The sequence below is a fragment of the Littorina saxatilis genome, linkage group LG2, assembly GCF_037325665.1.
Source record: "Littorina saxatilis isolate snail1 linkage group LG2, US_GU_Lsax_2.0, whole genome shotgun sequence".
Taxonomy (NCBI): Eukaryota; Metazoa; Mollusca; class Gastropoda; order Littorinimorpha; family Littorinidae; genus Littorina; species Littorina saxatilis.
This window is the reverse complement of record NC_090246.1, coordinates 33,247,154-33,273,541: the sequence shown is the minus strand read 5'-3', so window position 1 is coordinate 33,273,541 and position 26,388 is coordinate 33,247,154. Positions and strand designations below refer to the sequence as shown.

Here is a 26,388-nt window from a genome sequence, read left to right as displayed (position 1 = left end):
TGATTGGTGGCTCTAGTTAGTGCTCTGTCTTTTCTGTTCTGCTACCATCTCTGTCTTTTCCGTTATTTTTTCTGTCTGTCTGTCTGTCTTGTGTGTCTAGATATTCGTGAGTGGTGGCTCTAGTGCTGTCCTTTGCTGGGGTTTTTTTCTTCTTCTATTTTCTTTTCTCTGTTCGTCTGTCTCCTTCGAACCTTTGCACAGCTCTCCCTTTCTTCTGCCCGGCGATTTTGTTATATGAAGTCTTATATCGCGCGCGTATCTCCAGACTCGGACTCAAGGCGCAGGGATCTATTTATGCCGTGTGAGATGGATTTTTTTACACAATACATCACGCATTCACATCGACCAGCAGATCGCAGCCATTTTGGCGCATATCCTACTTTTCACGGCCTATTATTCCAAGTCACACGGGTATTTTGGTGGACATTTTTTTCTATGCCTTTACAATTTTGCCAGGAAAGACCCTTTTGTCAATCGTGGGATCTTTAACGTGCACACCCCAATGTAGTGTACACGAAGGGACCTCGGTTTTTCGTCTCATCCGAAAGACTAGCACTTGAACCCACCACCTAGGTTAGGAAAGGGGGGAGAAATTTGCTAACGCCCTGACCCAGGGTCGAACTCGCAACCTCTCGCTTCCGAGCGCAAGTGCGTTACCACTCGGCCACCCAGTCCTTTTGTCGTACTTTTTTTTTATATTTAATTGTCTTTCTGTTTCTTATATATCTCTTTCTCATGTAGTCTGTCATTGTTCAAGTTCATACGTACATGTGTGTCCTCTTCCTGATTCAAACTGTTTACATTTTCTTGTGTTGCCATGGAAAGCGAAAAGAAAAGCTCTATCGCCCATTTCTGCGTGAAAAGTTCTGCATGAGCTAAAGATGATTATTGGAAGAGATTTTCTCCCTTTTGAAATATGCCGTTTGAGAAGTGCATTATGATTAAAAGTGGTTAACGACCACCACGCGCATTCGATACAATCGCAGATAGGGCTTATCCCGAAAGCCGATAATACTAAAAATAGAATGGGTAATTGTGGGAAATCGTTCAGTGGATAATTATGCAATCCTTTGAAAAATTCGATCTTCAATACATCAATCAAAACCTTTAGAATGAATTAAAACAAATATTACGGTTTCAGAAAATAAAAACAAAATTGAACAATTAAAAAAAGTTTGAAAAGTGTTTATGACTGTTAAGTGGTTCGAAACCGTGACAGCCAAAGTATATAACTTGCCTGTCGGGCGTTCTACTGACTGAGTTTACCGGGTTAACTACAATTAGAAATTTTATCTTCGAATATTTCGCATGAGTTCTTGATCATGTGTATCAGCATCGACTCGGTTTCCGAGATTCTCCGTTCGTATCTGTGTACTGTACGTTCTGTCGATCTCACTGTTAGGGGTAAGTTAAGTTGATAACTGACCCCATGCTCCCGTTCACTTCGTATCAACACAAAGTCAAGAAGCATGAATTTCAAGCGTGACCGACTTCATTTGGTGGCAGTTCAACTCCGAAATACATTGACCAATCGCTGAAAAGCGCTGACGTCATTTCATTAAAGGATGTCCCTACCCAGAATTCCAAACGGTTTTGGAGATTTTGAATATTTCGTTCGGGACGATGACGCCCCATGGCCGGTAAATTATATAAACGGAAGCAAACGGCTAAAAACCGGCGTCGACAGAGGCAATGGAGGGGGAGTTAGTTATTGAATCAAGTGCGCGTGGGCAGCCGACGGGGGACTGTTAGTCTGCAGGTCTCTTCCTCTGCTTCCAGTAGGCCTACACACTTTTCGGGCCCCATGGTCTCTAATGAACGATACACTGACATTGGAAGGTGTTAATAGCGGTCATTAAGGGGTCAATTAAATTGATTGGAAAATTCGTTTGGCACGTGATCGAAGTTGATCGTTTTCAGTTCCGTTCAAGTTTCATTTTACGTCTCTTGAAATTAGGAATATTACGGTATCGTCTTGTCTTGCTTTCTATCTCTATTTTTTATTCCAACGACAGCTGCTCTGCATTTGTAGGGGAAGGGCTCCTAATATGGACCGGCTCCTAATATGGACCACCTCCTGTTCTGACAAACTAACGGCGCTAGAGCGCTCAAAACAATTTCATTGGCTGTATTCACCCTCTCTGGATAACTTGCACATGTTAAAACAGTTGCAGAAACACAAACCTCAAAACCGTTAGGCTTTTTCTCTTTTTTTAACTTTTGGCAGGGTTCACTCTAAATTTGCTGCCTAAAACGGACTCGTTTCTGTCCACAGCCAAAGCTTTTATCACACAAAAATTGCTATATATGACAGCTAAGATCGTATGTGTTATATTTTAGCAGTGTTGACCCCGAGTTTCTACTGCAAACAAAAAATAATAGCAAAATCTCAAAGTATGTGCGAGTCCCCTAATATGGACCACCTTCAACAAATTGAAGAAAATAAAAGCTAAAGGCTATTTTCATTAATTCATTAAGAAGCTTGCTGAAAATAAACAATAACTAGCCCTCGAGATTTCAGAAAAATATACAGTAGAATCCGCTTAATAAGGCCATGTTTAATAAAGCCACCCGCTTTTTGAGGCCAATTTCTGACTGCACGGATTTTTCCTTATGTTTTATTCTTATGCTTTTATTAAATCCCCCGCTTAATATAGCCACTTTTGTCCTGCACCAAGGTGACCTTATTAAGCGGAGTCTACTGTAACAAATAGTCTTCTTTTCGTGGAAGTTGATGATTTCACTTATTTTGACTCTGCTTTTGATAAGCTTCTTTAATTTCCTGGTGTGCTTCAAATATTGCTCTCATCAACCCTAAACAGATAAATCTAAAGCATGTTTTAATTAGTCTGACTTGCACACTAAGTTGTATCATGTTATTTTAAAGTATAGGGGGCTTTTTCAGTGATTCGTGAAGGCCGCTTCACTGGTCCGTATTAGGCGCCCAGGCTCCTAAAATGGACCATTTGTGATTTTTTTCTGTATTTAATTTTTGCTGAATGTCTATCAAAGCTATTTCACTCTAATTAGGCCTAACGGTTAACCTAAGAGAGAAGGACTACCAAACACAACATGAATCTTCTTCGCAAGAAAACAAGCTAGTTATCAGCATGAAACAAAAAGTGGTCCATATTAGGAGCCCTTCCCCTACAATATTCCTGTTTACACATAGACCGTATTGTTCAGACACTTATGACACTGTTTTGTCGCTGGATATATCTGTTTGATTGCAAACGTTCTGGTAAAAGAAGCTGCACAAAAAAGGGAATGGTACTGGTAAAGCATTCAGCAAACAGATTTTCAACAACAGATTTTCAACAATAGATGTTCATGGTGCTTTCTTCACACTCATCCATTTTGTCCCGAGTTTCAACGTAATTCTTTTTTCTCGTTGCTTGGATTTTGTATAGTACTCATTTCTTCTTCTTGCTCTTCTTCTTCTCCTTCTTCCTTATCTGTTGCTGCTGCTGCTAGTGTATTATAACAGAAAAATGACCGTCCCGTTTCGGACAGAAACAAGGCTCAGTCACTCTGCGCGATACCTTTCTATCAATCGTCACGTCACCTATAATGACGTCCTGCACGGTCATGTGACGTCAGCGGACAGCCACTGTCACGTCACTCTCAATAATACAACAGGTGAATTTATCGCGTAGCAGAACGTTATCTTCAGACGACATTCACCGATTTGACCTTTTGTATACGATATACACCACATGTGATCTTTATGCCACGTTGCGCCACGTTGCGCGGTGACAGATTTATAGCCTGGACAACGCCATGCAGTCATCAAACCGAAATAACCTCATCACGTATTCTCATAGCGACCGTTTAGGCCTCGTTAAGAACGTTTGTGCGGATGATAACTCTCGGTGGTTCATTAGCTAATCTGGACATTGATTTCCGTCAGGGAGTGGGGTCGAAAGGTCCGAAGTGAGCGCGTAGGAGTTTGTTGAGTGTTTTCAAACCGTCAGCATGTAGTTGGTAAGGGGGGAGGAGTGGGTAATGGGTATGGTTATGATGGTAAACAAATCATCGAATGGTGGAGAGGGTAAGGGGGATTTGTTTAACTGTTCTCCATTGGATTGAACGAAGCATAGGACCCTTTTTACATTTAGTCAAGTTTTGACTAAATGTGACCCTCCACCACGGAATGAGTCGCATGTCACCTTTGCATGATTTTCATATTTTTACATTTTCCTCAAGAGTTTTTTATGCTCTATCCAGTGGTGAAACCCGTTTTAGAAAAGAGCGAAAACTGTTTTAGTTATAAGCCTGTTACTAAGGTGACCCTCACACTGTTACCAGACACTCCCCGGACTTATATTAAGCCTAGCACAGAACCGCGCGAGGTGACATGCGACTCATTTCGTGGTGGAAGGTCACAAATGTTTTAACATAGAGGGGGGAATCGAGACGAGGGTCGTGGTGTGTGTGTGTGTGTGTGTGTGTGTGTGTGTGTCTGTCTGTGTGTCTGTGTGTCTGTCTGTCTGTCTGTCTGTCTGTCTGTCTGTCTGTCTGTCTGTCTGTCTGTCTGTCTGTCTGTCTGTCTGTCTGTCTGTCTGTCTGTGTGTGTGTAGAGCGATTCAGACTAAACTACTGGGCCGATCTTTATGACATTTGACATGAGAGTTCCTGGGTATGATATCCCCGGATATATTTTTCATTTTTTCGATAAATACCTTTGATGACGTCATATCCGGCTTTTTGTAAAAGTTGAGGCGGCACTGTCACACCCTCATTTTTCAATTAAATTGATTGAAATTTTGGCAAAGCAATCTTCGACGAAGGCCGGGGTTTGGTATTGCATTTCAGCGTGGTGGCTTAAAAACTAATGAGTGAGTTTGATCATTAAAAATCGGAAACTTGTAATTAAAATTATTTTTTTATTAAACGATCCAAAAACAATTTCATCTTATTTTTCGTCATTTTTTGATTCCAAAAACATATACATATGTTATATTTGGATTAAAAACAAGCTCTGAAAATTAAAAATATAAAAATTATGATCAAAATTAAATTTCCGAAATCGTTTTAAAAACTATTTCATCTTATTCCTTGTCGGTTCCTGATTCCAAAAACATATAGATATGATATGTTTGGATTTAAAACACGCTCAGAAAGTTAAAACGAAGAGAGGTACAGTAAAGCGTGCATGCTATGAAGCACAGCGCAATCGCTACCGCGCCAAACAGGCTCGTCACTTTCACTGCCTTTTGCACTAGCGGCGGACTACGTTCAGTTTCATTCTGTGAGTTCCACAGCTTGACTAAATGTAGTAATTTCGCCTTACGCGACTTGTTTCTTTTTCCTTTCATTCTTGCATTTTCTTCTCTGTACTACAGTTCTGTTTTCTTTTAGTTTTCACGTCCGTTCACACACGAACACACACACACACACACACACACATACACACACACACACAAATACACAAACAAACACACACACACACACACACACACACACACACACACACACACACACACACACACACACACACGCCGCCAGCGAAAGGCAACAAAAATCCAAACGACACCGGTCGCTGGGAATCGGCACTGCAGTTCGTTGGCCAGATTTGCACGGTTTAGCACCAAAGTTATCGCACACGCATAAACACACAAAAAGGCAACAACTATGGATAGGGAGCGGGCACCAAAACTGCAACGACACCGGTCGCTAGCCGGGAATCAGCCCCGCAGTTCGTTGGCCAGATTTGCACGGTTTAGAGACCGGAGTTATTGCACGTTGGTTCCATATTCCCTCAGGGGCGTAGCAAGAAAAAAAGACCGCACTGGTTGCGGGCTCGTTAAGTCCCCCTAGAAGAACGGGAAATTCATTTTAGCGTCCGATTATCGGTTTACTGCCATCCGGGTCCTTCTAGCCAGTAGTTAGCCTCATTATCCCGTCCGTCTAAATACCGGGCTGTATCGAAATTCGGAAGAGGACGGGAGTAAAGGCTTCATCAAGTGCACCCTCTAATCAGGGCGTATGTCTGGCCAGACATTTTCCCCCTAACTGCAGCCCTTGCTTGACAATGGCGGCCGTGTGTCGCTTTCGCACTCTGTGATATAGGCCTACTCCTCCGTGGTTAGCTCTGGACTTGTAATTTACTAAAAGAGAGCTATAAGACAAAAGAGTTGGAGATTTTGTGGATGAAAAAGTTGTTACAAATTAAATGATAATTTTCTGTGATACACTGTAACTAAATCCATCTTGCAGAAAAAGCATTAGGCCTATATTGCCTGGAAAATCGCATGCAATTTTCTTTTTGCCCCTTTGCTTAATAATGGCTGTATAGTGCGTCGCTTTTTTTTCCCATTTTGTAATAATCTCCTTGGTTTGTTCTGGACTTGTAATCTACTAAGAAAGAGCAAAGACATAAGATGGTTTGAAAAGTGTGGATGAAAATGTAACATATCGAAGAAAAATTCCCGGTGAAGAGGTCGTTACAGATAAAGGCAAATTTTCTGTGATACATTGTAAGTGTGCGCATCGAAGAAAAATTATGCCGACAGAAAAAAATTGCATACAATTTTCTCCTTGTATGGCTGAATGTTGTTGCAACGGTTGCTGTTCCATATGCTTTGAGGATGCTATGCTGTATAGTGAACCAGACAATTTAATACTCGAGAAGTGGGATACCTCGATGTCAATTTTCGTTGTATAATTAAGTGGGATTCCAATACCATTGCAATGGGATGTAAGCACTTTCTGTTGTTATCAGCTCCCATTGATAAAATTTAGTCATATGTAATTCATGTAAGATAAGTATACCTTTCTGTTAGCCTTATCGGAAAGAGTAAGCTTCAGAGCAAGCGCGCACGCACGCACGCACGTACTCGCACGCACACCCGCCAGCACACACACACACACACACGCACACAAGCCCGCACGCACACAGTCACACACACACACTGACGCGCACGCACACACACACTCTCTCTCTCTTTCTTTTTCTCTCTTTCGCACCCTCCTCTCCGCCCACCACTACCACCCCACCAATCAGGAACTAATTTTGTTTTACAAACACTTGTCATGCGGAATCTGCCCTGCTGGTACAGTTAACGAGGGTCAACTGAAAAGTACCGAGCCCGACTAGGAAGGAGTTGACTTACGAGACTAAAAAAAGTTTACGTTTCATAATTGTCCCTCGTAGTTTATAACACAGATTGACTTTAATATAAATTATGGCACGAAAATAAAGTTTTGTTTGTTTTGTTTGTTTTTTCAAGGCCCTTGTTTAAAGGCACGGTCAGCCACCCGTAAACCATCACAGACACTGTCAGGCTTTTACACATAGTACAAACACCCTTTCATATAAACACTCACCGCTTGAGAACATCCGTAACGAGCGAGCAATCAGTTTTCAAAGAATTTATTTTTGTGTGGTTTATCTTACCCCTGAGCCATCGTGAACCCGTGTGATCCAGTTTCCTTTTTTTTCACAATTTAGTCTTCAGTTTGTGATTTGAATGCGACTCGCTGCAAGCTTATCTGCAACAGCACGTTATTGTGTACCTCTGAATCTAAAACGCAACAAACGGCTGCAAGTCACACGAACTAGAGCGGTGGCGGTTGACCGCTCAGAGGAACTGGCGCTATGCAGAACCGTTGTCTGCTACGAGAAATACGTTTTGCGTGACACGTTTCCGGGCTTTTCTTTTTTCAAACTTTCAAAACTTCGAATTGTACTGATCTTGTCTTGGTGAAAAAAGATCTCTTTTGTGATTTAAGAATGTTTGTGTAACAAGCTGTCAATTTATCATTTAGATTTTAAAAGATTTCAGAAAGCAGCCAGAATGGTCCCGTTCGGTGAGCGTTCAAATGGAAGTATGCTTGCACTGTATGTAGAGGCTCGGGGAGCTCAGTGATGGTTTACGGGAGGCTTACTGTGCCTTCAAACAAAATAGATAGATAGTAATGATAATAGTAGAGCACTTCTGGTATGATAGACTTCTGTTTCATGATATTCAAAGTGCATAAATGCTGAGAACCCCGAACACGTTTTTTGACTAAAATGTCGTGCCACCTCTGGTCTTAACAGCAAATTTAAATAGCTGGGAATTCTTAGTTGTATAGCTTCTTTCAATCAAAACAATTAGTGTAGGCGCATTTTATAACAGTGTCAGAGTTGTGTAGCTCATTTAAATGAAAATATTATTGGCGTGGGCACATAGACAACAATACCATAAATCACGACTGAGAATTCTTAGTTGTATAGAACCTTTCAATGAAACAATAAATTGACATGGACGCATGCAATAACAATGATAAAAATGTGCCGAAAATGTCTCCTTTCAATTTAAGACAAATTAGTGTGGGCGCATTCAAGAACAATGCTGGATCACTGTGACGAATGGAATTCGTGTATCGACTCCCTCTCTCATATTAATCGAGACTTCACTAGTTGCGTACACAAAACGAGGTTAAATGACCGAGACTACGTCATGACGACACTGTATACATATGACGTCAACGCTCGCGCCATTAGTCCAAAACTAGTGCAGCGTACAAGAAAAGAATTTGTTTATCTTCATGGAAAGAAATTTAAAGAAGAGAGCAAAAGGAAACAGCGTGCATTGGTATTAATTCGTGAATATGAACTGTACATATATTCAGTTGAGGTTGCTAGGATGCAATGCTCTGACCGTTTCATTGACTCCAAGATGGCAGCAATCAACGAAGCCACATAGATTGCACTAGCATATGTTTCACCTTCCGTGGACGGATTTCCACATTTTTGCGATCTCCAAAGGTCCACTAACCGCAGGTAAAACACGCTAATACATGTTAACATTATTGATTCACAGGAAAACACAGGTATTGTTCATTTTCCATGTGTTTGTGTCAGTCTGTGAACTCTTGTTTCTGTGTTTGTTTTAGAGAAACAAATTGAATGATATCGATGGAAATCATACTTGATAATAACAGATATTGCACGTGTGTGTTGCAGAAGGTGCAAGTGTACAGGGGTGTACAATGCTTGTGTAAATGATGTCGTGTGAACACTGTGGGAAGGGCAACGTCAGCGGTAACCACGGAAGGAACCACCAACGTCCCCAAGTGTCACTCAGATCGAGTTTTTCATGATGAGTAGTCTACTTTATATTTTGTGAACATTAACACACCATCACGTCTTCATTTGTGTAAACCGAAATACATTTGCAACGAGAAGAAGAAGTACGTTCCGCGCTTCGATATCAAACGTCTACGCAACAAGAAGAAGAAAGACAATGTTGTTACGTGTGTGTGAAATCACATCAGCGAGATCATAATCTATAAAACTTTCATTTGAAGATTCTAAGAGAAAGGGATTGATGTCTGCAAGAATGATCACGTGCATGTTTTTGAAAGTACAGAATTATTAAATTTCTTATTACTTCTTTGCACTTGTCTCTGTTAAACACTGATCAGCCCAAGAACGAGAAGCAGACGTCACAATGGGGGCTCGAGTCACGGGATATTGAATCAACGTTTTACTTTCGATCCAGCCGTTCCAAATTTTTCTCGTTTCAAAATTGCTGTAGGTTTCTTGCATGTCGATTTGTATTGTATATGTTCGTACTTCATCGCCATCGTCTCATCATATAATTTTATTTATTTACCTTTAGTTATATTACTTATCACAGATCTATAACTCAACGTGTGCCCTATCACACGGTAAAATAAAAACTGGAAGTGTTGTCAGCTGAAACGACACGTTAAAAAATCAATATTTAGCGAGACCACTTTTGATTTGTTAGCTCCCAATTTTATTTGTGGTGTTCCAATTCATCAGTGTGATAGTATTCTTGCACGTACTATCGGAACCATCATTCCCCTTAGTTTGTTCTAAATTACGCGGGAGGTTGGTGGGAGTCAGGTACCTAAGAGGTAAGGATTTAATACCTGTATTTCCCTGTGAAGCCCTATATAATCGACTTGTGGATATCAGTCGTATTTACTTGCTGTAGAAGTGGCTGTAAATTAATCTACACAGTAAATGATGCGAATTGACAGTTGAGTTGATACATCTTGTATATTCAACGTTCGATCGAGTGAAAGATTGATCTTTTCGCCAGAAAGAGTCAAATAAAGTTTACAGTGTAAGTTCTCGTTAGTAGATAGAAGTAAACTGACTCACGATAGAACGTGGAAACATAACTCTTTGGGTGGTTGTGTAGAAACGTAACGTAACATACGTTGAAGAATTATTTCAAAGTACAGTAGAAGTAGAGCTAAACTAGGACTTGCATTTTGTGCACGAAGGCGCCGCCCGACTGTTTCTTTTTGTAATTTGATCCGAAATTTAGTAGCTCGACGGTGTTTGAGCAACATACATTTTGTACGTTTTGGAATAATACGCGAGGTGACTTATGAGTGACGACAGTTCCCCAGCTCATAATTTTAGAAAGTCCACCATCGCAGCCCAGTTGGCACGGAAACAGCCGGCCGACAAATCGCTTCCCATAGTAACCACAGATAAGAAGGGAAGAAAAACCCTTACTGTCGGTAACGATCGGGAAGAGGTGATAGACTCGTTACCAATTCCTGCTGACGAAGAAGAGAGTGTTCATCTCTCTCTTCAAGTTGACAGCAACCGTAACGACGAAGAGGTTGATCCACAGGCGTGCACGGACGTGTCACCTGTAAATATGTCTCAGTCCACAAGTGTAGATCCGCTAGAGTTGACTAGACAGCTAATGGCCGAAGGACAGTTGTTGGGGTTAGAAGGAGCCGAGTTGCGTGCATTTGTTCTTGATCAGAAAGAGAAGCAACAAACTCTTGATCGCGAAGAACGAGAACGTGATGCTGAACGACAAGAACGTGCTGAACGACAAGAACGTGATGCTGAACGACAAGAACGTGATGCTGAACGACAAGAACGTGACGCTGAACGACAATTCCAACTGGAACAGTTGAAAATCCAGAACGCCAACCAAGAGGGCAACAGGAACAACAACTCGCCAGGACGTATTCGCGAAGATGATGGTTTCAAGCCCAAGATTCCTTTTCTAGACGACCGTGATGACATCGAGAGCTGGTTCCATCAGTTCGAGCATTATGCTCGAGACTGTAACCTGAGTGATGCAGCAAAAGCTTCACGTGTAGTGTACTTTCTGAAGGGTAAGGCGAGAGTCATCTTCTCAAAGCTGAACGAGGAAGACGCTAATGACTACGACACTCTCAAACACGCTTTGTATGAGGGCTTCCAACTCACTAGCGAAGATTATAGAAAGAAGTTTCGCCAAACCAAGAAAAGCGCCACTGACACGTATAAAGAGCACATCACGAAGCTAGAACGGTATCTAGACAAGTGGGTGGAATTAGCAGAATGCGACCAAGATGTAAAAGATCTCAAAGATTTGTTGGTCCGTGAACAGGTGTTGGACACCCTTCCGCCTGACCTCGCCGTTCACATTAGGGATAGAGACCCTAAGAGCGCCAAAGAGATTGGGATGATAGCCAACACATATCAACAATCTAGATCGAACGTCAAAACTTCATCGACGTACGTCAAGCCTGAAAAACGTCGTTCTCCCCAAGAAGAAACAAGAATAGCTGCTCCATCAACAAAACCCGCAAATCAAACTCTAAAGGCAAAGTTGAGTGACGCCGAGAGAGAGAAACTGCGAGCATCTGGATGTTGTTTCATTTGTAAATTGCAAGGGCATGTCTCTCGTTTTTGTCCAAACAAGAGAGACACAGCAGGTGCAGTTTCATCGAAGAAAGATACACTTGAGACACCGATCCTCTTAGAAAAACTTTGCGGAAATTGCAAGGAAAAGAAATGTGCCGAAGTGGTACCAGTGAAGCTGAATGGAACAATTGTCAACGCTTTGAGAGACACTGGATGTACTGGTATCATTGTCAGCAAGAAGTTTGTGCCTAAGGAGGCATATTCAGCGAAAATGAAGGAGACTACTCTGGCAGAGAAAGACTCCAAGAAGATGTACCACACCGCCGTGGTGCACATCGATTCACCCTACTTTGACTCCGAGACAGAAGTAACGGTGATGGACGACCCAATTTACCCTGTCCTCATAGGTAAATGGTATGGACTAGGTAAAGAGAAGAAATTGACTCCCACATATCCTGTTCGAGACCCAGCGTGGTACCCTGGGACAGCAGCTGCTGTTACCACGAGAGCACAAGCGACAGAAGACGCCCAGAAACCAAGCTGCAGTCACAAACAGGGAGTCAAGGAAGAAGAAAGACTGTATTCGCCAGCTGATCTGAAGAGAGAACAGGCAAGTGACCCTTCGTTGAAGACCATCAGGCAATTTGCCAACTCTCCAGAAGGGATCAATGGGATACGATATTCATACAAGAAAGAAATCCTGTATAGAACAACGAAAGATCGCCACGGAAACGACCGTTCACTAGTAATCGTTCCGAAGAAACTCAGGAACAAAGTTCTTTCATTTGGTCACGATCACCCCATGGCAGGACACTTAGGACAAAGAAAAACATCTGACAGAATTAGAGCAGAATTCTGGTGGCCAGGGTGTGCAGGAGACATTCGTAGGTATTGCTTGTCCTGTGACACATGCCAAAGAACTGCACCGAAAAGTCAGACAAAGAAAGTCCCTCTGGGAAGGATGCCACCCATCAGTTCGGTTTTCAAGAGAGTTGCGGTGGATATCATCGGCCCGGTCAAACCTATGTCGGAGAGCAAGAAACAATACATCTTGGTATCTGTTGACTACGCTACCCGATACCCCGAAGCCGTAGCCCTGAAAAACATCCAAGCAGATACCGTAGCTGAAGCTCTCTGGGAGATGTGGACTAGATTGGGAATCCCAGATGAAGTGATAACGGACCAAGGCACACAGTTCACCAGCCACCTGATGAAAGAAGTGAACGACTTTCTCAGCATCAAACACCATATGACTGCACCGTTTCACCCTCAAGCGAATGGTTTGGTCGAAAGGTTCAACTCCACACTGAAGAGCATGCTGAAAAAGTTAGCGATCGATCAACCGAGGGAATGGGACACGTTTATCCCCGCCCTCCTGTTTGCATACAGAGAAGCTCCACAAGAAAGCATGGGATTTTCGCCGTTTGAGCTGCTGTATGGGAGATCTGTCAAAGGACCCATGCAAGTGCTGCGCCAAACATGGACCGAAGAAGAAATCTCAGGGGAGCAGAAGACTACAGCGGAATATGTAGTCAACCTCAGGAACAGAATAGAAGAAACGTGCAACGTGGCACGTGAGAACCTGAAGAAAGCGGCCAGCAAGCAAGCCCATTTCTTCAACAAGAAAACGAAACCAAGGACGCTAGAAGTCGGAAAACGGGTTCTACTTCTACGCCCTGTGAAGAACAACAAGCTGGAACTTACATGGTCAGGTCCCTACAAGGTTGTGGAAAAGTTGAATGAATTCGACTACAAGATCCAAGTTGGCAGAAGAACACGGATCTACCACATCAACCTCATCAAGGAGTACCAAGAACGGGAATTGAGTTCCGCCACTCCCAATCCCAGTTCATCTGCCCAAGCGAGTGTTCCTGCTTCAAACGAAGAAGAAAGTGATGAAGAAGACGGAGGAGAAGAGGTCGTGGCTGTTGTCATGGAAGAGGACAACACGATGGATGATGACATCTTCAAGTATGACACTCAGAAGATGTTACCCCTCCTAGAAACTCAAAGAACCGAAAATGTGAAGAACATCCATTTCGACGAGAAATTGGACGAGGCAAAGGTCAAGGAGGCGAAGATGATCTGTGAAGAATTTGAAGAGTTCCTAACAGATGTTCCAAAGACGACGAACCTGGAAAAATGTTCCATTGAAGTGACAGAGAAGAAACCAGTCTTTGTGAAACCCAGACCCATACCTCACGCCATGGTAGAAACTGTCGAAAAGGAAATTGAAGAAATGCTGAAGTTGCATGTCATCGAACCTGCAAACTCTCCATACAACTCTCCCATCGTCCTGATAAAGAAGAAGGACGGAAAGTACCGTTTCTGTTCTGATCTGAGAGCTCTGAACAACGTGGTAGTGTTCGACGCTGAACCCATCACCGATGTCGACCATCTGTTTCAAAGTTTAGGAAAAGCGAAATACTTTTCAAAGCTAGACTTGACGAAAGGATATTGGGCGATCCCAATAGAAGAGGAAGATAGAGACAAGACGGCATTCACAACTTCAGCGGGCCAATTTCGTTGGGCCAACATGCCATTTGGATTGAAAACAGCGACAGGGGTGTTTAATCGCATGATGAGGAAGCTACTCAATCCAATCAGAAGAAAAGACGTCCACCACTTCATGGACGACGTGCTTATAGCAACTGAAACCTGGGAAGAGCACATGTCAGCTCTGAAGGCAGTACTACAGAGGCTACAAGAAGCCAATTTGGCAGCAAAACCCTCCAAGTGCTACATAGGCTACACAGAGTTGCCGTACCTCGGACACGAAGTGGGAGGTGGAAAAAGGTGGCCAGAAAGCGACAAGATCAAGAAGATTCAAGACGCTCTCCCACCCACCACGAAGAAGGAACTACGGTCGTTCCTAGGACTCTGCAACTTCTACAGGTCCTACATCGAGTCATACGCGAACATAGCTGTTCCGTTAACCGACCTGACAAAGAAGTTCAACCCAGACAAGCTTGTCTGGAACGACGAAGCGAGAAGGAGTTTTGAGACACTCAAAGAGAAAATCTCACAGAAACCTGTGCTGTGTATGCCAGACCACAGCAAACCTTTCGTGCTAAGGACGGACGCCTCCGACAAAGGAATGGGTGCTGTTCTCATGCAAGAGCACGAAGAGACTCTACGACCTGTTGCGTACCAAAGCAAGAAGTTCAACGGAGCAGAAAGTAGGTACGCCACCGTAGAAAAAGAATGCCTAGCTACAGTTTGGGGAGTGGGAAAGTTCGAACGGTATCTGTACGGGAAACACTTCACCATTGAGACAGACCATCGCCCACTCAAACATCTCCAACGACAACCGAACAACCCTCGTCTGATGAGATGGGCCCTCCAACTGCAGCCATACGAGTTCACCGTACGTGTTATCCCCGGGAAGGACAACCACGGTGCAGATTATATGAGCAGAGCGTCGTACGATGAATAATTATCTACTTGGGATAGGATAATTATCTTGATCCATGGGGTTATGTGACGAATGGAATTCGTGTATCGACTCCCTCTCTCATATTAATCGAGACTTCACTAGTTGCGTACACAAAACGAGGTTAAATGACCGAGACTACGTCATGACGACACTGTATACATATGACGTCAACGCTCGCGCCATTAGTCCAAAACTAGTGCAGCGTACAAGAAAAGAATTTGTTTATCTTCATGGAAAGAAATTTAAAGAAGAGAGCAAAAGGAAACAGCGTGCATTGGTATTAATTCGTGAATATGAACTGTACATATATTCAGTTGAGGTTGCTAGGATGCAATGCTCTGACCGTTTCATTGACTCCAAGATGGCAGCAATCAACGAAGCCACATAGATTGCACTAGCATATGTTTCACCTTCCGTGGACGGATTTCCACATTTTTGCGATCTCCAAAGGTCCACTAACCGCAGGTAAAACACGCTAATACATGTTAACATTATTGATTCACAGGAAAACACAGGTATTGTTCATTTTCCATGTGTTTGTGTCAGTCTGTGAACTCTTGTTTCTGTGTTTGTTTTAGAGAAACAAATTGAATGATATCGATGGAAATCATACTTGATAATAACAGATATTGCACGTGTGTGTTGCAGAAGGTGCAAGTGTACAGGGGTGTACAATGCTTGTGTAAATGATGTCGTGTGAACACTGTGGGAAGGGCAACGTCAGCGGTAACCACGGAAGGAACCACCAACGTCCCCAAGTGTCACTCAGATCGAGTTTTTCATGATGAGTAGTCTACTTTATATTTTGTGAACATTAACACACCATCACGTCTTCATTTGTGTAAACCGAAATACATTTGCAACGAGAAGAAGAAGTACGTTCCGCGCTTCGATATCAAACGTCTACGCAACAAGAAGAAGAAAGACAATGTTGTTACGTGTGTGTGAAATCACATCAGCGAGATCATAATCTATAAAACTTTCATTTGAAGATTCTAAGAGAAAGGGATTGATGTCTGCAAGAATGATCACGTGCATGTTTTTGAAAGTACAGAATTATTAAATTTCTTATTACTTCTTTGCACTTGTCTCTGTTAAACACTGATCAGCCCAAGAACGAGAAGCAGACGTCACAATCACAAATTGCTGAGAATTCTAAGTTTTATGGGCTGTGTTTTTTTCTCAATTAAATTGTTCAATGAGACAAAAAGATTAACACGTTCGCATGAAAAAAATAACATTGCTATCGGCTGACCTGTGTAACTCCTACCAAATGAAGGCAATTAGAGAAACCTCACGAAAGAACAATGACAGCTTTGCACATTTATGAGAATTCGTCGTGGTATGGCCCCTTTCAATTAAACATCTGAACGGCTTAGGTGCATAAAAGAACAAGTCGCGTAAGGCGAAAATACAATATTTAGTCAAGTAGCTGTCGAACTCACAGAATGAAACTGAACGCAATGCCATTTTTCAGCAAGACCGTATACTCGTAGCATCGTCAGTCCACCGCTCATGGCAAAGGCAGTGAAATTGACAAGAAGAGCGGGGTAGTAGTTGCGCTAAGAAGGATAGCACGCGTTTCTGTACCTCTCTTTGTTTTAACTTTCTGAGCGTGTTTTTAATGCAAACATATCATATCTATATGTTTTTGGAATCAGGAACCGACAAGGAATAAGATGAAAGTGTTTTTAAATTGATTTCGACAATTTAATTTTGATAATAATTTTTATATATTTAATTTTCAGAGCTTGTTTTTAATCCGAATATAACATATTTATATGTTTTTGGAATCAGCAAATGATGGAGAATAAGATGAACGTAAATTTGGATCGTTTTATAAATTTTTATTTTTTTTTACAATTTTCAGATTTTTAATGACCAAAGTCATTAATTAATTTTTAAGCCACCAAGTTCTAAATGCAATACCGAAGTCCGGGCTTCGTCGAAGATTACTTGACCAAAATTTCAACCAATTTGGTTGAAAAATGAGGGCGTGACAGTGCCGCCTCAACTTTCCCGAAAAGCCGGATATGACGTCATCAAAGACATTTATCAAAAAAATGAAAAAAACGTTCGGGGATTTCATACCCAGGAACTATCATGTCAAATTTCATAAAGATCGGTCCAGTAGTTTAGTCTGAATCGCTCTACACACACACACACACACACACACACACGCACAGACAGACACACATACACCACGACCCTCGTTTCGATTCCCCCTCGATGTTAAAATATTTAGTCAAAACTTGACTAAATATAAAAAGGAAATAACACTCATTTTGAGATTATCCTCGTGAATACGGACACGGTTGGTTTCCAATCAAGATTGACTTTCAGGTGGGGTGTTCTAAGTTGTGTAGCTCATTTCAATTAGAAAATATTAACAACGTGGACGCATGCAAGTACAATACAATAACCACGAACCTGTATCTTGTAGGTCCGTGTCAATAGCAACGATGAAATAACACACAACCTGAGATTGTGCTTATGAATATGGTCACTGTGAGTTTTATCATGAAGATTGACTTTCAGAATTGTTACTGAGTTCTGTAGCTGCTTTCCTTTCTTTTCTTTTTTTTAATTAAGAGCGTGGGCGCATGCAAGAACAATGAAATAATACAAATTCACAGAATGTGCTCGTGAATACGGCCTCTGTGATCCCCCTGGTTTTCATTTCATAGCCAGAAGGCACAGTGTCAACGCCCTTAATTGAGATGCATGCATTTCATAAAAGGAGAACACAAATCACGTCCGCTGAACGGAAACCTCAAACCATTCTCTTTTCTCAAGCACATCCGGGGTCATCAAAAGGTAGGGGGGTGGGGCTGAAAGAGAGACAGAGAGACAGAGAGGGAGAGAGAGAGAGAGAGAGAGAGAGAGAGAGAGAGAGAGAGAGAGAGAGCTCAGCCTTTTATTATGAAAGGGTAAAGGTTTAGGTCTTGGCTTAATTTTCAAACCTGCCATTTTAACATGAACAGACTATAAATGGAACCCCCCGCGGGTTAGGGGGAAGAATTTACCCGATGCTCCCCAACATGTCGTAAGAGGCGACTAACGGATTCTGTTTCTCCTTTTACCCTTGTTAAGTGTTTCTTGTATAGAATATAGTCAATGTTTGTAAAGATTTTAGTCAAGCAGTATGTAAGAAATGTTAAGTCCTTTGTACTGGAAACTTGCATTCTCCCAGTAAGGTCATATATTGTACTACGTTGCAACCCCCTGGAGCAATTTTTTGATTTGTGCTTTTGTGAACAAGAAACAATTAACAAGTGGCTCTATCCCATCTGCCCCTTTTCCCCGTCGCGATATAACCTTGAACGGTTGAAAACGACGTTAAACACCAAATAAAGAAAGAAAGACTATAAATGGAAAGCTACTCTGTATGCTAAATATAATCTCATTGTCTTTGTCCTTGGCCAACTAACGTTCTAAACTCATCAGGTCTGCGGCTTACCTTTTGTTGTTGCCGACAACTTCCTTGTATTCACAATATCAATTGTTAATGTTGCGTCTAAAATCGATTTGCTTACGATCTTGGTGCACTCAGTAGGGCGTTCAAAGGGCCGTGACGAACAGCTCAGGTTTGACTGGTTTTGAGCGTTGGTATTCAGCTTCTTCTTCTTCTTCTTCTGCGAGTGGAATTTTACGTGTATGACCGTTTTTACCCCACCATTTAGGCAGCCATACGCCGCTTTCGGAGGAAGCATGCTGGATATTTTTGTGTTTCTATAACCCACCGAACTCTGACATGGATTACAGGATCTTTTCCGTGCGCACTTGGTCTTGTACTTGCGTTTACACACGAAGGGGGATAAGGACATAAGTTGACCTGGGAGATCGGAAAAATCTCCACCTTAACCAACCAGGCGCGGCTGGGATTCGAACCCACGACCTTCCGCTTAGGAGGCCGACGTCTTACCACCACGCCACTGCGCCCGTCTATTTTGGGCATTGATATTCAGCAGAAGAGGTTGATAAACTGGTGTTGTTGTTGTTGTTTTTATCTGAGTTTGTACCCGGAACAGTTCAGCAGAGGTAACAGAGCAGACATTAATCTCAAAGCTTATATGGCAACTAAGTGGCTCGATCAGACCTGACAGACCAACACCAGGGGAAAATAATGCTAGAAATTAGCTAGTTGTTTTAATTTTAAATTTACTTGCACTAGTATTAAAATGTCTTATCGTTTTTGTTGTAAGGCTAGCGATACTGATTCGTGTTGTGATATTGCGCCGGTTTCGTTTGATATATTCAACGTCAAAATCAAACAAACTTAATTTATATTTACTACTCCCACGCCTCACGCAATGACAGCTAAAACTTTCCAAGACATGAACTTTCTTTTTTGTTGGGGCTCAGCTAAACTTTTGCCCTTTTGTAATTTCAACATCTTACGCTGGCCTCTTTTATTTTGCAAGTGCTTCAAAATTGGATTTTCTTTAAGTCCTCTAGCTGCCGGGATGTCTTTTTCCCTAGTGCTTAACAAGCGAAAACTTGAAAGAATTCTTCCACCACTTTTGATTCATTCTCGCCACTTCACATCCCCTCTTCGCAATCTCCCCGGAGGCTAAAAAGTTGATGAGGTGGCAAAAACAACTAACTGTTAGTCTTTTAGGCCTCAGAAGAAGAAGAAAATCGATTGGCCAAAAAGCGTGGCTTCGAGCACCACGTGCTCATTTCATCCCGCTCACCGCCGTGTAATCTCTGCACAGGGTAGAGAGCTGTCTCTCGCTCCTCCTCCTTGTATTCGTTCTTTACCCCATCTCCTTTTCATCCCCCCAATGCCCCTTCCACCCGGCAACTGCACTATCCCCACCCCTCTTTCTTACCCCCTAGTGCCTCTTCTTGCGCCCTCATCTTCTTTATCGTGTTCGGGTTCTTTTACTCTAATTTGTCTTATGTTTGAATGCGCACTCGTATTCGCCCACAACCCATCTCTCTCTCTCTCTCTCTCTCTCTCTCTCTCTCTCTCTCTCTCTCTCTCTCTCTCTCTCTCTCTCTCTCTCTCTCTCTCTCTCTCTTTCTCTCTCTCTCTCTTTCTCTCTCTTTCTCCCTCTCTCTCTCTCTCTCTTTCTTTCTCTCTCTCTTTCTCTCTCTCTCTCTCTCTCTCTCTCTCTCTCTCTCTCTTTCTCTCTCTCTCTCTTTCTCTCTCTCTCTCTCTCTCTCTCTCTCTCTCTCTCTCTCTCTCTCTCTCTCTCTCTCTCTCTTCCCCCCCCATCTCTTTTTTTTCCGTTCTATCTCTCTATCAATGCGTTTCATTACACACACAAAAACAAGAAGAAAAAGGTTTTGTTATGTTGGCAATTCTCAAACAGGTGACGGTAAAACGCCAGAACTAGCTAACAACAGATCCTAAATCTTGGGCTGCTGTTGGCTGGAACGGCCAACACCGAGATTTTGGCCCAAAAAAACCTAATTATACAGGCGATATATATGTTTCTGTACTCTTTCTTTGCCCATTCCTACAGTTCTGACAGAAAGGACGAAAAATGTTTCTGTTTTGCAAGAGAATGCAATTCAAACACAAACGATGTTAGAGTGGCGGGATCTGGATGCATAACACAGCAAAATCACAGATGAATAGCCAATAAGGAGGAGAAAAAGAAGAAAACACTTTTGTACAATTCAAGGGACAAAAGACGGATTTGAAAACATGGTATAACCAGAGACATACATACATTCTACCTATGTCTCTGGTATAACTTCATTGGAGGGCAGACTCACCAACACACTCCTCTACATCCCGAACCACAAGCCCCCCCCCCTCCCACACACACACACACACACAGTACCTCGTCTACCCATCCCCCTCGTTACAGAGGTCCAGAACTACTACGTGTAGAAAAGACGTCACTCTTAAGCATCACGTAATACACACGACGTTTAGATCCTCGAAAAATGATGACGTAAAAGATATATTTGATGACGTCACTCGTACACTTACACGTACACGTTCTCAGAAAGACTATCTGGACCTCTCTGTTACTACCCCCCCCCCCCCACGTCTTTTTTTTTTTTTTTTACCCTCCACCCCTCCCCGGACCCCTCCTCCCCCCCCTCCCTTCCCACCCTCGGACACACCAAACAGTAAAGATCACTCTCTCGATCGATGCCCAAACTGTGTAACCCACGCTGTTACCCACCAAACGGAGAACCAGACCCGTCCACAGCATGCCAACGCTGATTGCGCCTGTGACGTGATTTGCCCACGCAAATTGGCCAAAGTTCCTTAACTCCCGACAAAAATTGCCGCTTTACTGCCGAGATTATCGACTCTTGGGCTTGCAGTGACCGCCATTTTGGAATCTCACCCTCCTGTAATTTAGCCAATCCGTAGTCTGTGCCAGACACTGCCAGAGAGAAATGGGGAGTGGGAGTGGGGGGGGGACGTAAAGGGAGAGAAATAGGGGTGTGTGGTGGGAAGTTGGGCAGAAAGAGAGAGAGCGAGAGACAGAGACAGAGAGAGGGGGGGATTAGGGGATGAGGAAGAGAGAACAGAAGGGGGAGTGGGACAAAGGGTAAAAGAGGAGACAGATGGGAAGCAGATGAGGAGCGAGAGAGAGAGAGAGAGAGAGAGAGAGAGAGAGAGAGAGAGAGAGAGAGAGAGAGAGAGAGAGAGAGAGAGAGAGAGAGAGAACGCGCACGGGATAGTAAAAACAACATGTGACCTCCTCATGCCACCCTGTTTCTGTTTTCTTGCTAAATTTATTGGTAGTTATGACCCAGAATTTACCACAAAAATGGTGTGCTTGTTAACAGAAAATCAAAAATTCGCTGCGTTGAACTTAATGTGAAGCCCGGGATTTATGTAAGGACTGGCTTATAAATTAGCTAATCTCACAAGCAAGCAATTTACTAATCGACGGCCATTTAAACGGTCAATAATTTAATCAATCAACCAAACCAGCAACCAGCAACACATTCACATTCCCATCTTCCTTTATTTTTACATTTAGTCAAGTTTTGACTAAATGTTTTAACATAGAGGGGGGAATCGAGACGAGGGTCGTGGTGTATGTGTGTGTGTCTGTCTGTCTGTGTGTGTGTAGAGCGATTCAGACTTGACCGATCTTTATGAAATTTGACATGAGAGTTCCTGGGTATGATATCCTCAGACGTTTTTTTCATTTTTTTGATAAATGTCTTTGATGACGTCATATCCGGCTTTTCGTGAAAGTTGAGGCGGCACTGTCACGCTCTCATTTTTCAACCAAATTGATTGAAATTTTGGTCAAGTAATCTCCGACGAAGCCCGGACTTCGGTATTGCATTTCAGCTTGGTGGCTTAAAAATTAATTAATGACTTTGGTCATTAAAAATCTGAAAATTGTAAAAAAATTATTTTTTTTATAAAACGATCCAAATTTACGTTCATCTTATTCTCCATAATTTTCTGATTCCAAAAACATATAAACATGTTATATTTGGATTAAAAACAAGCTCTGAAAATTAAAAATATAAAAATTATGATCAAAATTAAATTTTCGAAATCAATTTAAAAACACTTTCATCTTATTCCTTGTCGGTTCCTGATTCCAAAAACATATAGATATGATATGTTTGGATTGAAAACACGCTCAGAAAGCATGAATACACATACCCGACACTACAGTCCCGGGTAGTCAGCACAGAAGAGTCAGTTTGCTCATCCACAGTCAAATAATCGGTAAATCAAGCAAGCAATCATTCAGTCAGCCAACCTAACAACCAGCAATACAGCAAAACATAATTATCACGAATCTGTATCATCTCTTTAAAGAAAAATCTGCCCAAGCAGCCAGTAAGTGTCCACTTTGAGCAGCAAGGAGGAGCCGTCGGCCTACTTATATCCACAGTCTACTAATCAATCAATCAACCAATCAATCAAGCAATCAAACAATCAAGCAATCAGTCAATAAGTCAATCAGCAATCAGCAATCAGCAATCAATCAAACAATCAATCAATCAAGCACGCAATCAATCAATCAATCAATCAGTCAATCAATCAATCAATCAATCAATCGATCAGTCAACCAACCCATCTCTACATCAATACATATGTTAACGCCTCCGTTTCAGAAACCTCTACCGAAGCTGCCAGTGCCGGACCTTAGCGACACGCTGAACAAATACCTGACGCTACTGTCCACTGTGGTCAGCGAGGAGGAACTGGAGGTCACCAGGCACAACGTTGAGGACCTCTTGAAGCCAGGGGGATGGGGGGAGAAGCTGCAAGACCACCTTTTCAAACGGCGAGAGGCGACAGACAACTGGGTGAGTATATATAGTGTTACAGTCATGTTGGAGTCTACTACTACTACTACAGTGAAACCCCCGGCGCTGTCACGACCCGCCGATTTAAAGGCACAGTGCAGCTCACAGCCTTCGTTTTGCGTTTTTGTTGCAGCTGAGTGCATTTACAGTTCAAAAATCCTCCTATGGTAGTAAAACAAACCCAAAACTACCCAACGACGACATCTGTGAAGCTCGACAGTTTCTTGTTCACGCGAGTGCATAAATTAACCTAGTTATTACGTGGTGTTTGGTCGGAGTTCGATTCAACTGAGTGATTCCGGCCTCCATTTTGTTTTACACAAACTCATGATGACGTCTGACATAGTTTGCTAGTGACGTGTCTTTTTGTGCATGATGTGGTGATCTACCTGATCTAAATTTAGATCCAAAAATAGGCCAAGACCAGCCGGGTCCGAGTACGAAATTAATTCGTAAAAAAATCGCAGTTCTTGACTCTTTGGGTGCAAGTCAATGAAACTTGGTAGTTCTTCTAACGGATAGCTGCCTGAGGTATGACTAAAAGCCCCAGGGGATCCGTGCACCTGGATTTGACAAGTTCAGTACCTTTAAGACTAGCGCCGTTTTAAGGCCCTATTTTGTCGGGAGTTTCTGCTCACAACGTCTGTAACAAGACCACCCAGTCACAACACAATGTTTCATTTGCTTGGGACTTTCCCAACAAGCGGCCAAAACATTCGATCAAGCTAAGTTCTTGTTACTCATTGCTTGGCTGTGCACTTTTAAAGACCGTTGGGTCGATATATTTGTGAATGTAACGTATTGTTTTGTCAATAACAAACGTTCCAACAACCTACCTTTCTTGTTTTTTGATTCGTAGTATCAATACCATTCTTTCGGTCGCAAATTTTGTATAACACTCCAAACCACCGTGTTCGCAAGACAGGACAGACGACAGGATGAGTAGGGAAAAATAAATAAAGTAAAAACTATCATACACTACGAATTCGTAGTATTCTATCCCAAAATTACGTTTGCCGATTGAATCACACTCAAAATCAAGGTAATCGCGACAGGATGGCAAGTTATCACGGTGTAGTGGCTGCACTAGGGCATCATTTCCTATGATGGTTCAGGCGGTTTTATTTAAAGTATGCATGAATGTTACTTGTTCTCGTCTGTTGTTTTCAAAACTATTTATAGGCCGCTCGTATCTTTTTCATTGTTTCAAGGTCTTTCTTTCACCTGAGCTGTATGTGCGTTTCAACTGTATGCAGTATGACCGCGTATAACAGAGGCTTGATTAGACCTGTTCTACCAGTCCCTGTAACGATCAATGGTAATTGTATGCGGTTTTTCTTGTTTCAAACCCGAGGAGAAAAGAAAGTAGCCAAATCAACAGTGGAAAACGCCTCGAGGAAAATACGAAGAACACTTGTTCAAAGAAACCTTGCAAAATTGATTTTTAGCGTACATGGTTGAACCATTCTAATGGCACTATGTTTTTTACATTTAGTCAAGTTTTGACTAAATGTGTTAACATAGAGGGTGAATCGAAACGAGGGTCGTGGTGTGTGTGTGTGTGTGTGTGTGTGTGTGTGTGTGTGTGTGTGTGTGTGTGTGTGTGTGTGTGTGTGTGTGTGTGTGTGTGTGTGTGTCTGTCTGTCTGTGCGTGTGTGTGTGTAGAGCGATTCAGACCAAACTACTGGATCGATCTTTATGAAATTTGACATGAGAGTTCCTGGGAATGATATCCCCGGACGTTTTTTTCTTTTTTTCGATAAATACTTTTGATGACGTCATATCCGGCTTTTTGTAAAAGTTGAGGCGGCACTGTCACACCCTCATTTTTCAATTAAATTGATTGACATTTTTTTAAAGCAATCTTCGACAAAGGCCAGACTTCGGTATTGCATTTCAGCTTGGTGGCTTAAAAAGTGATTAATGACTTTGGTCATTAAAAATCAGAAAATTGTAATAATTGTTTTTATATAAAACGATCCAAATTTACGTTCATCTTATTCTACATCATTTCCTGATTCCAAAAACATATAAATATGTTATATTTGGATTAAAAACAAGCTCTGAAAATTAAAAATATAAAAATTATTATCAAAATTAAATTTCCGAAATCGATTTAAAAACAATTTCATCTTATTCCTTGTCGGTTCCTGATTCCAAAAACATATAGATATGATATGTTTGGATTAAAAACACGCTCAGAAAGTTAAAACGAAGAGAGGTACAGAAAAGCGTGCTATGCAGCACAGTGAAACCACTACCGCGCTGAACAGGCTCGTCAGTTTCACTCCGTTATGCACAAGCGGCGGACTACGGTCATTGTGAAAAAATGCAGTGTGTTCAGTTTCATTCTGTGAGGTCCACAGCTTGACTAAATGTAGTAATTTCGCCTTACGCGACTTGTCTTTCTTTTCTTTTTGTTTGTTTTCTTCAGAGAAGGGGTATTGATCGATAACTTATATTTACTTTGTACACAAAAAAATGATCGAAATGTACTTCATGCAAAGCTGACCTGCTTAAAATAGCAGAAAGAATATGCAAGTGATGGCATGTAACCTGTCACTGTATTTAATAGAAAAATACATGTCCATATATCAGAAACAGTGCATGTGCACATATGTGTCTGCTAATTGTAAAAATGCACGGTTGGCAAACATTACCAAATTCACAAATTTAGAGCTATTGTCGCATTCACATACATACGCACGTACACACCCACACCCACACACCCACACACACACACACACACACACACACACACACACATAAACATACACACGCGCGCGCACACACACACATACACACGCGCGCGGACACACACACACACACACACACACTCACACATACACACTCACACTCACACATACACAATCACACACATACACACACAAACACACTCACACACACACATACACACTCTCACACACACACATATACCACCACACACACACACACACACATACACACACACACACACACGATTCAGGAGTAAGTTAACCTTTTCTGTAAGCAAAGGTGGGGAGGGGAAGGGTTTTAAATCTGACATTTAAGACCATTCCAGACGCACGGCAAT

At 42.1% G+C, this 26,388-nt stretch overlaps 2 protein-coding genes and 1 long non-coding RNA gene across 3 annotated transcripts in view; all 3 read left to right on the top strand.

Moving 5' to 3' along the window:
* Positions 1–26,388, top strand: part of LOC138958788 (choline O-acetyltransferase-like) — a 72,943-nt gene that overhangs the window by 662 nt on the left and 45,893 nt on the right. The window contains exon 2 of the mRNA XM_070330076.1: positions 23,121–23,315. Within this exon, the coding sequence (XP_070186177.1) occupies positions 23,121–23,315 (195 nt within the window). The remainder of the gene's footprint in view (positions 1–23,120; positions 23,316–26,388) is intronic.
* On the top strand, positions 8,567–9,386 carry LOC138958787 (uncharacterized). The gene is made up of 2 exons (XR_011453511.1): positions 8,567–8,770; positions 8,954–9,386. It is a non-coding gene; the product is annotated as an uncharacterized lncRNA (long non-coding RNA).
* Positions 11,694–16,137, top strand: LOC138958786 (uncharacterized). The gene is made up of 2 exons (XM_070330075.1): positions 11,694–15,521; positions 15,705–16,137. Exon 1 carries the CDS (start codon positions 11,892–11,894, stop codon positions 15,054–15,056), a length of 3,165 nt encoding a protein of 1,054 aa, XP_070186176.1. The 5' UTR covers positions 11,694–11,891; the 3' UTR covers positions 15,057–15,521; positions 15,705–16,137.

Bases quoted from the DNA above. Each gene is read 5' to 3' on its own strand.
- LOC138958786 (XM_070330075.1), top strand. From the start codon at position 11,892: ATGAAGGAGACTACTCTGGCAGAGAAAGACTCCAAGAAGATGTACCAC.